At 47.4% G+C, this 12,887-nt stretch overlaps 1 protein-coding gene across 1 annotated transcript in view; it reads left to right on the forward strand.

Moving 5' to 3' along the window:
* Positions 1–12,887, forward strand: part of APLF (aprataxin and PNKP like factor) — a gene marked incomplete at its 3' end in the record, with an annotated part of 72,128 nt that overhangs the window by 4,424 nt on the left and 54,817 nt on the right. Inside the window, exon 2 of the mRNA XM_015424341.1 lies at positions 6,911–6,982. Within this exon, the coding sequence (XP_015279827.1) occupies positions 6,911–6,982 (72 nt within the window). The remainder of the gene's footprint in view (positions 1–6,910; positions 6,983–12,887) is intronic.

Raw genomic sequence — 12,887 nt, forward strand, 5'->3', positions numbered from 1 at the left:
GGAGAGAGTGAGTTTAACTGGAGTATCCACTTAGCTTCCTGCTTTTGTTTGCTACAAACAAAACCGTGTAGTGAAAATCATCACACCGATGATTATTGGGGACAAAGTGCTCTGTTAGAGCCGCTTCTGAGGTATTGTGTCTTTTACGTGAAATATGCTCTAAAATGCGCACTTTAATCGGCCGGACTGTTTTCCCCACATAAATTTGAGAACAACCACATAACATAACATCCACAACAAAAGGTGTTGTACAGGTGGATAAAAAAAGAAAGATTAATGGGTTAATGTCCAGGTAAAGAGACATAATTCCCTTCCGAGGCCATATGACATATTTTGCATCACCCACAGGAAAAATGTCCAGGTGGAAGGGTATTGCCACGTTGTTTTTTCTTAAAGTCAGATTGTACCACATAATCCTGAATGCTTTTAGTCCTACGAAAACCTATAGTGGGAGGATTAGTACATCCTGTTATATCTTCAACCAGTTTCCATAAATCCTGCACAGCTCTCTTTATGGGCATCGCTAGCATTGAATAATTCAACGCCCAGTTTAGACCAGTATGTGCTGCTCTAATCTTTTTAGTTAAGAAACTATTTCTAGGGACACTTGAGGCCCTAATTCTGGCTTTATCTATGATCCTTAAAGGATAACCTCTGGATAAGAACTAGTCAGTTCTCCACATTCATAATTATAATCCTCTATCCATTTGCAGTTTCGCTTCATTCACAAAAATTGTCCATAAGGGACATTGTGTCGTAATTGTGCAGCCTAGCTGAAGGGACATTGTGTCCTAATTTAGCCTAACTGAAGTCTAAATATATTTTCATAATACAACATCACGGTTGCTTTTGTTATTGACTGCATCCTTCCGGTGATCTCTCTGTTGTTTCTACAGCCTCCAGGTGGTGGTTGGAGCATGGAGATCTCCTGGGATTACAATTGATCTCCAGGTAAAAGAGATCAGTTCACCTGGAGAAAATTGGCACTTTGGAAAGTGGACTTTATGGCACGATACCCCATTGAAATCCCTCCCCTCCACAACCCCTGCCCTCCTCAGCTTCACCCCCTAAAAGCTCCAGTTATTTCCCAACTCAGAATTGGCAACCCTAAGCGTTGTCTGTCACCAGATGGATCCTGGAAGTAAAGTTGCCAACACCACCCTGGAAAATTCCTGGAGATTTGGAGGCACAGCTTGTGGAAAGGGGAGTTTGGGGAGGGATTTCACCAAGAGTCTATGGTAAGCTATAGGGTTTGCCTTCCAGTTTTCTTCCAGGGAAATGATGTCTGTAATCTGAAGAAGTGAGCAGTGACTCGTGAAACTTCCTACCCTGCCATGTATTTTGTTAGTCTTCAAGGAGCTACTGGGCTCTTGCTCTTTTGTACTGCTACAGACAGACTAACATGGCTTCCCATCTTGTGTACTCTGAAGTAGGGGTGTGCAAAAAAAAAAAAATTCGGTCCGTTTCTTATTAGGCCGAATTGGGCAGAATCAATTTCGGCTGGCATAAAGACTCCTGCATGTCAGTTTCGGCAGTACCAGCCATTCAGGAGTCTTTCGGCCAGCCGAATGTCAGTTTCAGCCCCATTATATCCTATGGGCCATTGAAGTCAATGGCGAAAACATAGGATATATTCTGGGGGATGGAGGGGAGGGGGTTTGAGGGAGAGGCTCCAAACTCGCAGGGTAGTTGCTGGAGCCTCTCCCCAAGATACCAACCAAGTTTGAAGAACATTGAACCAGGAGGTCCAATTCTACGGGCCCTCAAACAGGTTGCCCCATCCCCTCCATTGTTCTTTATGGTGGGAAAAAAGTAACCATAGAGAACAATGGAGGGGATAGGGGCTGAATGGTGGCGGCAAGTCGATTCAGATCACAGAATCTGAATCGGCCTGCAGCAGCCCAAAAGGGGGTCCAAATGGGCCATTTTCATGGGTGCATTTGGTTCGGACGAACTGAATGCACTTCCCTAGTCTGAAGTTCACTTGTTATTCCAGAGCTCCATGTCTTACATAGAGGTTGGCAGTCCTACAGCTGGAGAGCTCTGGTTTCTGGCATACAGGTCATTTCCTGTGGGAGCGCACAGGAGCAGAGCTCCGGCAGTAAAGAGCCCAGGGGGCGGGTACATGCAACAAGCCCCACCCCCTGCTTCCAGCAGCCCTCAGTCAGAGCAAGAAGCAGCCAGGTAAGTTGCAGGGCCCCCTCCCCCCGGCTCAAAACAGTCCAGTGGCACCTTTAAGACCAAGTTTTATTCAGGTACAAGCTCTCCCTCCTCTGCGAGGACAGATCTGCACGCCCCCCCCCCCAGTAGCTAGCAATCTAAAACAGTCCAGTGGAACCTGAGCGGTGGGTGTTGCCTTCTGACACACTTCCGGTGATGTCAGGGGTTGTGGCATATGCAAATGCGTTATGCTAATGAGTTAAGCTAATGTGCTCCTGCACCTCTTTTTCTACAAAATGATCCCTGCTGATAGTAATTGTATTGCCTGTGCTGATAGTAATTGTATTGCCTGTGTCCAGGGGGGTTTTTTGGGAGGGGGGGAAGAAGTGCTGGAAATCTCAGGAGGGAAATGACACTTTCAGTCTGTATACTGAAAACTCATAAACCTTTAAACATTCCAAAAAGAATTTTGTCAAATACGTTCCGGAACTCCGTTCGGGCGCGTTCCCCCTCGGCGGAGCAAGTTGCCGCCTTGTCTGTCCTTGACGGCCTCCCATCCAAGCTCTAACCAGGGCAGCCCCACTGAGCTTCCAAGATCTGATTACTTTGTTAGCCTCTGTCAGGGGTCCCCTGATCTTTTTTGAGTCTGTGGGCAGCTTTGGAATTCTGACGCAGGGTGGTGGGCGCAACCCCAAAATGGCTGCCCAAGGAGGTGGGGCCCAACACACCGAGGAAGCCCACGTGTCGGAGAGGAGAGCAGTAATTTTAAGAGAATAAAGCAAACACTGAGGTGGCGGCTGCCACCGAAACAGCATTATTTCGATCTACGTAGCCAATCGGAAGCCCTTCTGGGCGAGAACCCCATCTGGCCCCTCCCATTTCCTGAAAATACATGGTGGGCAGCAAAAAAAAATGTGTCAGGGCACGCCACGCTGGGGGACCCCTGGCAAGGCAAGATTGTGTGTATATTTGATGCCTTATTGAATGTGTTCTGCATGTAATGCGATGCAGAGACTATGTTGCTCCACTAGAGGTCACAATGAACTAATACTGCAAATTAGAAGAAGAAGAGATTGAATTTATACCCCGTCCTTCACTACCCGTAGGAGTGTCAGAGCAGTTTACAATCTCCTTTCCCTTCCCCATCCCCACAACAGACACCCTGTGAGGTAGGCGGGGCTGAGAGAGCTCTTTTGAGGACTGCTCCTGAGACAACAGCTCTGAGAGAACTTTTGACTGACCCAAGGTCACCCAGCTAGCTGCATGTGGACGAGTAGGGAATCAAACCCGGTTCTCCAGATTAGAGTCCACTCCTCTTAACCACTACACCACACTCCCCCCCCCCCGGTAAATCATCCACCACAAAGTGATTGGCAAATGTTCTTGGGAAGCCAACTCTTTAGACCGAGTAACTTTCATGACTTTCCTGAGTCTGTTTCATGAACGCAAGCCATGCGTGAGTCTGGTTTCGTACTGATACTTTTTGGGTGAAGTGAACGGTGGTTCTGTACTGATACTTCTTGGGTGAGGTGAAAAGTGAGCCAAGTCCAATTTACTTCTGCACAAGCAAGGCATCGGGTTCTCTGGCCTCGTTGTAACTGAGACAATTGGTTTCTCAGAGCTGGCTGTAATTGGGACTGGAGGCAATGGTGTGGGGGAGACTTCTGTAATGTGAAAACAGGACTTGCGGCCGATTCTTCCTGGCTTCGCAACTGTACTGATCAGACAAGTATACCTGCTAATGAAATGCTGGTTCAGAGACGGCCACCAATTCGTCTCTTCCCCTGCAGTTGGCAATACTGTAATACAGAAACTCTGTCACGGGTTGTGCTCCCCCAGCCCAATTTGAGAACGCACGCGGCAGTCTTGTAGAGTAGAATCCAAACTGAAAAACTTTATTAATAAAGGAGGGAAAATACAGGCACAACAAGGTTTTGAATCCTCGGGTACCCACAGCTCTTCCCTAAGGTTACAATGGGAGACATAAAGTTTTATACCTCCTATGACAGTTAGCAATAAAACATAACTGTTGGTTCCATCAAACTTTGTCACATATCCGTCACACCACTCTGGTTGGGTTCCAAGCTGTGGGTTGGATTTTCTCAGGCAAAAATATACCTCCTTCAGTTGAACAATGGGCCTTCTTCTTCCAGGGCTATGAAATTCTAAAAGTATCTAATGTAGCAGATCTGGATACATAGTGGTGTGTGTTCTTCATCTAACGTAGGCTAAATGACATCAGGGGCATGCACAATTACAACTGGCCACTATAAGCAAGGTCAGTCAGTTACTGCCTGTCAGCATTTGGTATTTTACCCAGAATGCATTTAAGCAGTGAACCAAAGTGAATATCTGAATATATGTTCATGATTGGTTTCAGTTACTGTGATTAGAATCATCAAAGCCACTTAACGTATGCACCATGGAAGTGTTAAGTGCACCTACTAAGTTAAACTGACTGTTAGTCAGTGGCAGAGTACAAAGTGTTTCATAAGCGGTGCGTACAACAATACCAACAGTGTGCTTTTCAGCCAGGGACTTCAAACAGGAACCTCCCCATATTTGGCATCTGTCTGGAAGAGGAGTGACTAAAGTTTCCCCAGCAGGAGGCAGCAGTGAGCAAGCAGATAAGTGGGCAAGACCCCTGATAGGCCGGCGTGCTCACTTGTCAATTCAGTTATAACCCTTGGGGGAAACTGACAAGTTCTCTGTTTGAATTACAATTGGTGTCCATGTTTGGACGGCCCCCTTTCCCCTCTTCGGGCTCTTCTGCACTCTAATTTCTGTCTCTCGTGGGCTCCTATTGCTTCTTTTTTTTCTTTTCTGGATGTGTTTTCCTCCTTCCAGTGGTCACTCTGATATTACATTAGTGTATCTCCAGCCGATTTCTCCAGTTTTAAACTGCCGGTAAAAATGCTGGAGATACAGTGATGTAATATTGAAGCAACTGCTAGGGGGAGCAAGACACTATAGAAAAGCCCCCCCCCCCCGAAACAATAGGGGCACACAAGAGATGAGAATTAGAATACAGAAGAGTTCTCCGCCCCTCCCAGATGTTTTCACCCTTTTATTGTGATGTTTGGGTTTTATAACTGTGGAAACGCTTAACCATCTTCTGTTATTTTGTCATCACTGGTCGATTCCTACGTCGATTTGGATCACTCCAGTTCTTGCCAAACAACAATTACCTACTGAACTCTGGGTGGCCCCCTATTTGCTGGCAGATATTAATCCTGAAACCACTTACTTTGTTACAAAATGTTTCATGATAGTTTTATCTGTAAAGCTTCAAAAATCTTAAGATTTGATTGTTTTGTCTGTAAATGTTGATTGTAAATTTCGAATCTTGAGGCTAGTGCTGTATATTCATGTTTGGTAATGGAGCTTAAGACCTTGGCCACAGAAGCTAATAAACGTAAGTAAGTACTTCTATGTGAGTGAGTATGAGAGGGGAGTTGGTTTGCCTCTGGCTCGTGTAGTATACCCAACCCTCTTGTCTGGAGGGTTGAAAGGAAGGGGAGATTAGGAGGGCATTTTACCTCTCAGCCGAAACGTAGGGAAACCAGTCTCAGTCCTGCTGCGGAACTGCAGGCTGGTGCATAGACTTTGTCTGGCTTCCGTGGTTAGGCAGCGTAGGTTTTGAAATATCTTATACAAATTTGATTACCGCTCCCCCAGTATTTCAGACTCGGCCCTTTTTTTTTGCCTGCTGCATTGTTCTTAAAAACTTGGCACTTGGAATGCAGACATTTGCTCCTCCTTTGAGGAGGAGGAGGAGGAGATTGGATTTATACCCCTCCCTTCACTACCCGAAGGTGTCTTAGAGCGGCTTACAAACTCCTTTCCCTTCTCCTCCCCCCAACAGACACCCTGTGAGGGAGGTGGGGCTGAGAGAGCTCTGACAGAAACTGCTCTTTTTCAAGAACAGCTCTTATCAGAGCTATGGCTTGCCCAAGGTCATCCAGCAGGTGCAAGTGGAGGAGTGGGGAATCAAACCCGGTTCTCCCAGATTAGACTCCGTGGTTAAGACGCTGAACTGCAGGCTGTGGAAGGTCGGTAGTTCAGCAGTTCGAGACCCGAGTGTGCCGCATGACGGAGTGAGCCCCTGTCTCTAGTTCCAGCTCCTGCCAACCTAGCTGTTCGAAAGCAAGAAATTGCAAGTAGATAAATAGGTACCACTTCGGTGGGAAGGTAACAGCGTTCCGTGCACCTTGGTGTTTAGTCATGCCGGCCACATGACCACGGAAATGTCTTCGGACAGCGCTGGCTCTTCGGCTTTGAAACGGAGATGAGCACCGCAACCCTAGAGTCGGATTCAACTGGCTTTCGAGCAAGGGGAACCTTTACCTTTACTTAACCAGTGCATCAGACGGGCTCTCTTGAGAGCAACAGGTATCACATTTAAGAACTAGTAAGTAATATTCTGCAATTGACAAATATTTCTTTCAAGTCTTCAAGCACCACTCTAGGACTCTTCGAAGTAGCTTAAACACTTCATGCGGAGTAGAGAGAGGTGTGGATATCTAGATGCTCTCCTGAGCACAAGTTGAACCGTTGGTATAAAGGGGGGAATCCCTGAAGTGTGAATTTCAGGGTAATGATGGGAGAAAGCGAGTATGAATTTGAGGTTGGCATCTTTTATGGTTTTTGGTACCAGATGTATGACTTTTTAAGTTCTGGAGAGATCACCAACGTAAGCTGTTCTACGCGTCACTTGTTCACGTCCATTTTTTTTTTTTGTCTTATCCAGATTACGGATAAACGAGTCTCCAGGAAGCACGCTATTCTGAAAGTGACCGGTGATCAGCTTTCCATCAAACCGGTAACTATTTTCTCTCTCGGTGTAATTAAATATCGAAAACTTCGGTTCTGGTGAGGCTGGCTTTAACGTTCCTGTTTGCATCGTCTCAGTCCCAGTTACAGCTGAAGGTAGTCAAGTCAAGTCAGCCTTTATTGGCATACATTATCAGAACCATTTATACATTTTAAAACCAGTTGAAAGCACATATATAAGAATTCTAAAAAAACCTTTGGTGCAGCTTTAAAGCCAAGCAGAGAAACTTAGCCACCTTCTCTGTAATGTCCGGGCTGAGATCTCTCTTTTTTTTAAAAAAACATTTTATTTTATAATTTTTTTCATTTAATATAAAACAACCAATCATATAACAAAAAATACAACCTTTTTTACAATAAAATAAAAATATCCATACAATACAATACAAACCAGTATACAACCTTAGCCTGTTCCGTAACATTTAACTGTCCCTTCACCTTTTATCATGTTTTCCTCTTACAGATTATTTAACAATTCCAACTTATACTTTTCTAGTATAGTGCAATTTTAAGATATTTTCCTGGAACATCATAAGCGTTGTTTTTCCCGGCATTTATAAAGTTCAATACCGTATACCATTTTTCCACAAAAATATTTGATTTCTTTGGCATATGTTCACAACTTAATTGTGTAGCCAATTTATCAGCTATAATAACGTCCCAAACCTTTAAAGCCAAGCAGAGAAACTTAGCCACCTTCTCTGTAATGTCCGGGCTGAGATCTCTTAAAAGTCTATTCACCTTAAGTGTATCAGAACAAGCACCCATACTGGTTAAAAGAGATTGTAAATATGAGATCCTTATGTCCATGTACAGATTACAATGCAGGAGAACATGAGTGATAGACTCCACACATTTTTTTCTGCATGGGCAGTATCTGGCCAGATGAGAAACCTTGTTGAATCTGCCGAATAAGATGGCGGACGGCATGGCATTGCATCTGGCCAGGGTGAACGCTCTACGTTGTTGAGGGGACCTGCAGAGAGGATAGATACGCAGCCATCATCCCCGAGCTGAAGGTAAAAACGTCAGGAGGTAAAGGGCTCTGTATAATATCAAGGTCAGTGAAACAGCACAGACTTACTGTGGGGGTGGAAAGAGCCATCAGTTTGCAGCCGGCTTACGAGACCCTGGAGGGTTTTCAAGGCAGTTACAAACAGAGGTGGGTTTTCCATCGCCTCCCTCTGCACAGCAACCCTGGACTTCCCTGGTGGTCTCCCATCCAAGTCCTAACCAGGGTTGACCCTGCTCAGCTTCCGAGATCTGACGAGATCGGGCTAGGCTGGGCTATCCAGGTCAAGAATAGAAAAGCGATTAACAGAGGTGGTTGGCCATTGCTTACCTTTGCAGAGTGACCTTGGACTTCCTTGGTGGACTCCCATCCACGTCCTAACCAGGGCTGACCCTGCTCAGCTTCTGAGATCTGACAAGATCGGGCTAGGCTGGGCTATCCAGGTCAAGAATAGAAAAGAGATTAACAGAGGTGGTTGGCCATTGCTTACCTTTGCAGAGTGACCTTGGACTTCCTTGGTGGACTCCCATCCACGTCCTAACCAGGGCTGACCCTGCTCAGCTTCTGAGATCTGACAAGATCGGGCTAGGCTGGGCTATCCAGGTCAAGAATAGAAAAGAGATTAACAGAGGTGGTTGGCCATTGCTTACCTTTGCAGAGTGACCTTGGACTTCCCTGGTGGTCTCCCATCCACGTCCTAACCAGGGCTGACCCTGCTCAGCTTCTGAGATCTGACGAGATCGGGCTAGCCTGGGCCATCCAGATCAGGACAAAGATGGTTTGCTATTGCCTTCCACTGCGTAGCAACCCTGGACTTCCCTGGTGGTCTCCCATCCAAGTCCTAACCAGGGCCGACCCTGCTTAGCTTCTGAGATCTGATAAGATAAGGTTAGCCTGGGCCATCCAGGTCAGGGCATAGGCTTATGGCCCAAAACAGGTTAATCCCCTAGCTGTGGTCCCCCCAAATTTAGAAACATCATGCATGGTTGTTCACGGCAAAGTGCAACATGACGGCCAGCCAGGGTGGATGTATTTGTGCACGGGAATGAATATTAATGTTTATAAAGAGGCACCTCAAGCCACATCACTCTGCCCCCAAGTCTAGAGCATTTGGGAGACAAAAGTGGGGACTCCCACATCGGGTAAGCACATAGTTTGCAAGTAGAAGGCCTCCACATGCCGAGGTGATCAACCTTTGAATCCCAGAGCCAGAGGGCAATATCTGGGGAAGGCCTCGGCCTCTCTGCCCTGTTGTTGGCCCTCCAGAGGAACTGGCTGGGCACTGTGTGAGACAGGAGGCTGGACTCAATGGACTATTGGTCTGATCCAGCAGGGCTCTTCTGATGTTCTTCTTAGGGGAAGTCCTCGACCTCTGTGCCCTGTTGGTGGCCCTCCAGAGGAACTGGTTGACCACTGTGTGAGACGGGATGCTGAACTAGATGGACCCTCACTGGTCTGATCCAGCAGGGCTCTTCTGATGTTCTTATCAGGGGAAGGCCTCGACCTCTGTGCCCTGTTGGTGGCCATCCAGAGGGACTGGTTGGCCACTGTGTGAGACGGGATGCTGAACTAGATGGACTATTGATCTGATCCAGCAGGGCTCTTCTGATATTCTTCTTAGGGGAAGGCCTCGACTGTGCCCTGTTGGTGGCCCGTCACTGTGTGAGACAGGATGCTGGACTAAATGGACTATTGCTCTGATCCAGCAGGGCTCTTCTGATGTTCTTCTCAGGGGAAGGCCTCAGCCCCTGTGCCCTGCTGTTGGCCCTCCAGAGGAACTGGCTGGCCACAGGATGAGACAGGAGGCTGGACTAGATGGACTATTGGTCTGATCCAGCAAGGCTCTTCTGATGTTCTTCTCAGGGGAAGGCCTTGGCCTCTCTGCCCTGTCGTTGGACCTACAGAGGAACTGGTTGGCCACTGTGTGAGACAGGATGCTGGACTAGATGGACTATTGTTAGGAGGGTGATAGAGGGAGTTAAGTGTGATGTGATTGGCTGATGACTGAGTGTGTGGGAGGAGTGAGGTGTCTGAGGGGATTCTGTGTTCTTGAAGAGACGTGAGTGTGAGTGTGGACAGTTTTTGTGAGCGTCTGTGCGACAGAGGAAGAAGTTGGAGTTCAGCCTGCGTGGCTAAGAAAGGCAGAATTTAGCCTGTGTGGCTATATATGTATGAGAGAGATAAGCCTGTCAGAGTTGAGTTTTGCTGTGTGAGACACTGTGTGTGACGCCAAGCTTTGTCGGCTATATTTCCTTTCTTCAACAACAGTTCAAAAATACCCAGAAACCTATTTTGTTCTTTAATTAATAAATCATTATTTGCTTTAAACTTATCCCAGCAATCAGAACAGTCCTTCCTCAGGGCCACATAGTCCTCTGAAGCGCCCAGACACTGGGCCATTCGACGAAATTAGAGAGATTTGGAATTTTTTGTTTGTGTTTGGCTGCTGTATGAGACAGGATGCTAGACTAGGTAGACCTCTAGTCTGGTCCAGCAGGGCTCTTTTTATGATGTCAAGTTCTCAGGTGCCTTGAGTTCCCACCAGGTACTGGAGGAGGTGCCGTGGAAGGGGCAGGGTGACTTCTGTTGATGAGTATCAAATGCCCCGCACTGCTAATTGCAAGCATTGTCTGAAATGCCATATTTTCCCGGGAAGACGTGAGGCGGAGCACTGGAACAAACAAACAAGCGTAGGTGGTGCACGGCTGGTTTTCTTTTTGCAATTACGACTTAATGATCCCAGTTCTTAATAGGCAGGCAGACGTGTGACCTAGATGCTTGCTTTCTGCGTTTGTTTGTCTTCCTGAAATGAAAAGTAATTGTTCGCCAGGCTCGGACGGGGTCGTTATCGGCAAACATTTTGCTCCGGCGTGACAAACAATAGTTTGTCAAGGAAGACGGACAACTACTCGTTGGCCCTTCCTTCAGATTTTTTTTAAAAAATTAACTTTCAATTTCTAGACCGCTCAAACCCCGAAGGGTTCTGAGCGGTTTTACATAGTACAGTCAACACTCTCTAGCTAGGGCCACACACAGTATTGGGGGAAGGGAATGCCTACCAGGCACCCTACCGGTTAGTTGTTTATTTCAGCGGTTCTCTTCTCTGCTTGTGCGGTGGCTCGGCTCTGTAGCGGCTCCTGCTGGGGTGGTTCCGTCGCCTGCGACTGACGAGCATTGCATCGGCCTCTGTCCTAATTGGCTCAAGCCGAGCCTACGCCGTCACGTCGCTGCGCCTTCGGACCAGTCCCCGTTCGCCTGCCGCCATCTTCCGTCCTCCTCCGTTGGATCGCCGGGTCGCCCCGCAGTTGCTGGGGTTATTAGGAAAGGGACTGAGAATAAATGTTGTGATGCCCCCCGGATAGATCTATGGGGGGGGGACCTCATTTGGAATACTGTGTACAGCTCTGATCACTCTATCTCCAAAAGGAGATTGCAGAGCTGGAAAAATTACAGAGGAGGGCAACCAATATGGAGCGCTTTCCCTGTGAGGAAAGGCTGAAGAGCCTGGGACGTTTCAGTTTAGAAAAGAGACGACTAAGGGGGGACATGATAGAGGTTTATCAAATTATGAATGGGGTGGAGAGACTTGACAAAGAGAACCTTTTCCTTCCTCTCCCCAAACACTAGAACTCCAGGGCTTCCAAATAACCTGATGGGCAGTAGGTTCAGGATGGACAAAAGGAAATACTACTTTACACAGAGTGATTAAAATGTGGAATTCGCTGCCAGAGGATGTAGCGATGGCCACGGGAATCAACAATTTGAAAAGGGGATTAGATAGATTCATGGAGTATAAGTCTATCAATGGCTACTGGCCATGGTGGCTGAGGGGAACCTCCACATTCAGAGGCACTAAACCTCTGAATCCCAGAGCCAGGAGGCAACATCAAGGGAAGGCTTCTTCCTCTATAAACTGCTGCTAGCTGTCCAGAGGAACTCTGTGTGAGACAGGATAATGGACTGGATGGACCTTCACTGGTCTGATCAAGGAAGAAGACTCTTATATTCTTATGAAGGCCTGGGCCTCTGTCATTTAATAAATAATAACCCCCCCTACGGTTGCCAGACCCCCGCTGGAGATGGGGGTCCCTTGCTGATAGGCCCCACCTCCTCACCTGTTGATCAGGTGGTTGGCGTTGGGGGGACTTACTCCCAAAAAGAGGGAGATCTGTCTGACATGCAGCAATATATTTACATCACTGCCCTCGTGACCCGGAAGTGACATCATCACATGTGAGATCCGGGCGATGCTCTGCTATTTGGGCAAAAACTCTATGGTAGAAGCTAAAGTTACCATAGAGTTTTTGCCCAAATTCCAGTGGGTTGCTCCAGTGACATGGACATGGTGACATCACTTCCGGGTCACGTGGGCAATGACAGACACATCGCTGTACATCAGACGGGCCACCCTGCTGCTCCCGGTAGGCCCCCCCTCCCTCACTGGTTGCAACCCTACCCCCCAACCCTCTTCCTGCCTATATGTAATGGTTGAGGAAGTCTTTTTTCAATCTATAAGAACATAAGAGAAGCCAATGTTGGATCAGGCCAATGGCCCATCCAGTCCAACACTCTGTCACACAGTGGCCAAAAATACCAGGGGCCATCAGGAGGTCCAGCAGTGGGGCCAGGACACTAGAAGGACTCCCACTGTTGCCCCCCCCAAGCACAACGAATACAGAGCCTCACTTGCCCCAGACCAATATTTCTCTGCCCTTCATTTCCTTCGCTATGGCCCTGGCCTGGTGGAACTCTCTACCTGGTTATGTCCACGCCCTGTGGGACTTAGCTCAGTTCCACAAGGCGTGTAAAACAAAGGTGTTCCACCGGACTTACGGTTGAGGACATCAACGGTCCACACTGTGGCTCCCAGCTTTGGCCTCTT

This window comes from Gekko japonicus, unplaced genomic scaffold, assembly GCF_001447785.1.
Source record: "Gekko japonicus isolate JY-2015 unplaced genomic scaffold, Gekko_japonicus_V1.1 scaffold3746, whole genome shotgun sequence".
NCBI lineage: Eukaryota > Metazoa > Chordata > Lepidosauria > Squamata > Gekkonidae > Gekko > Gekko japonicus.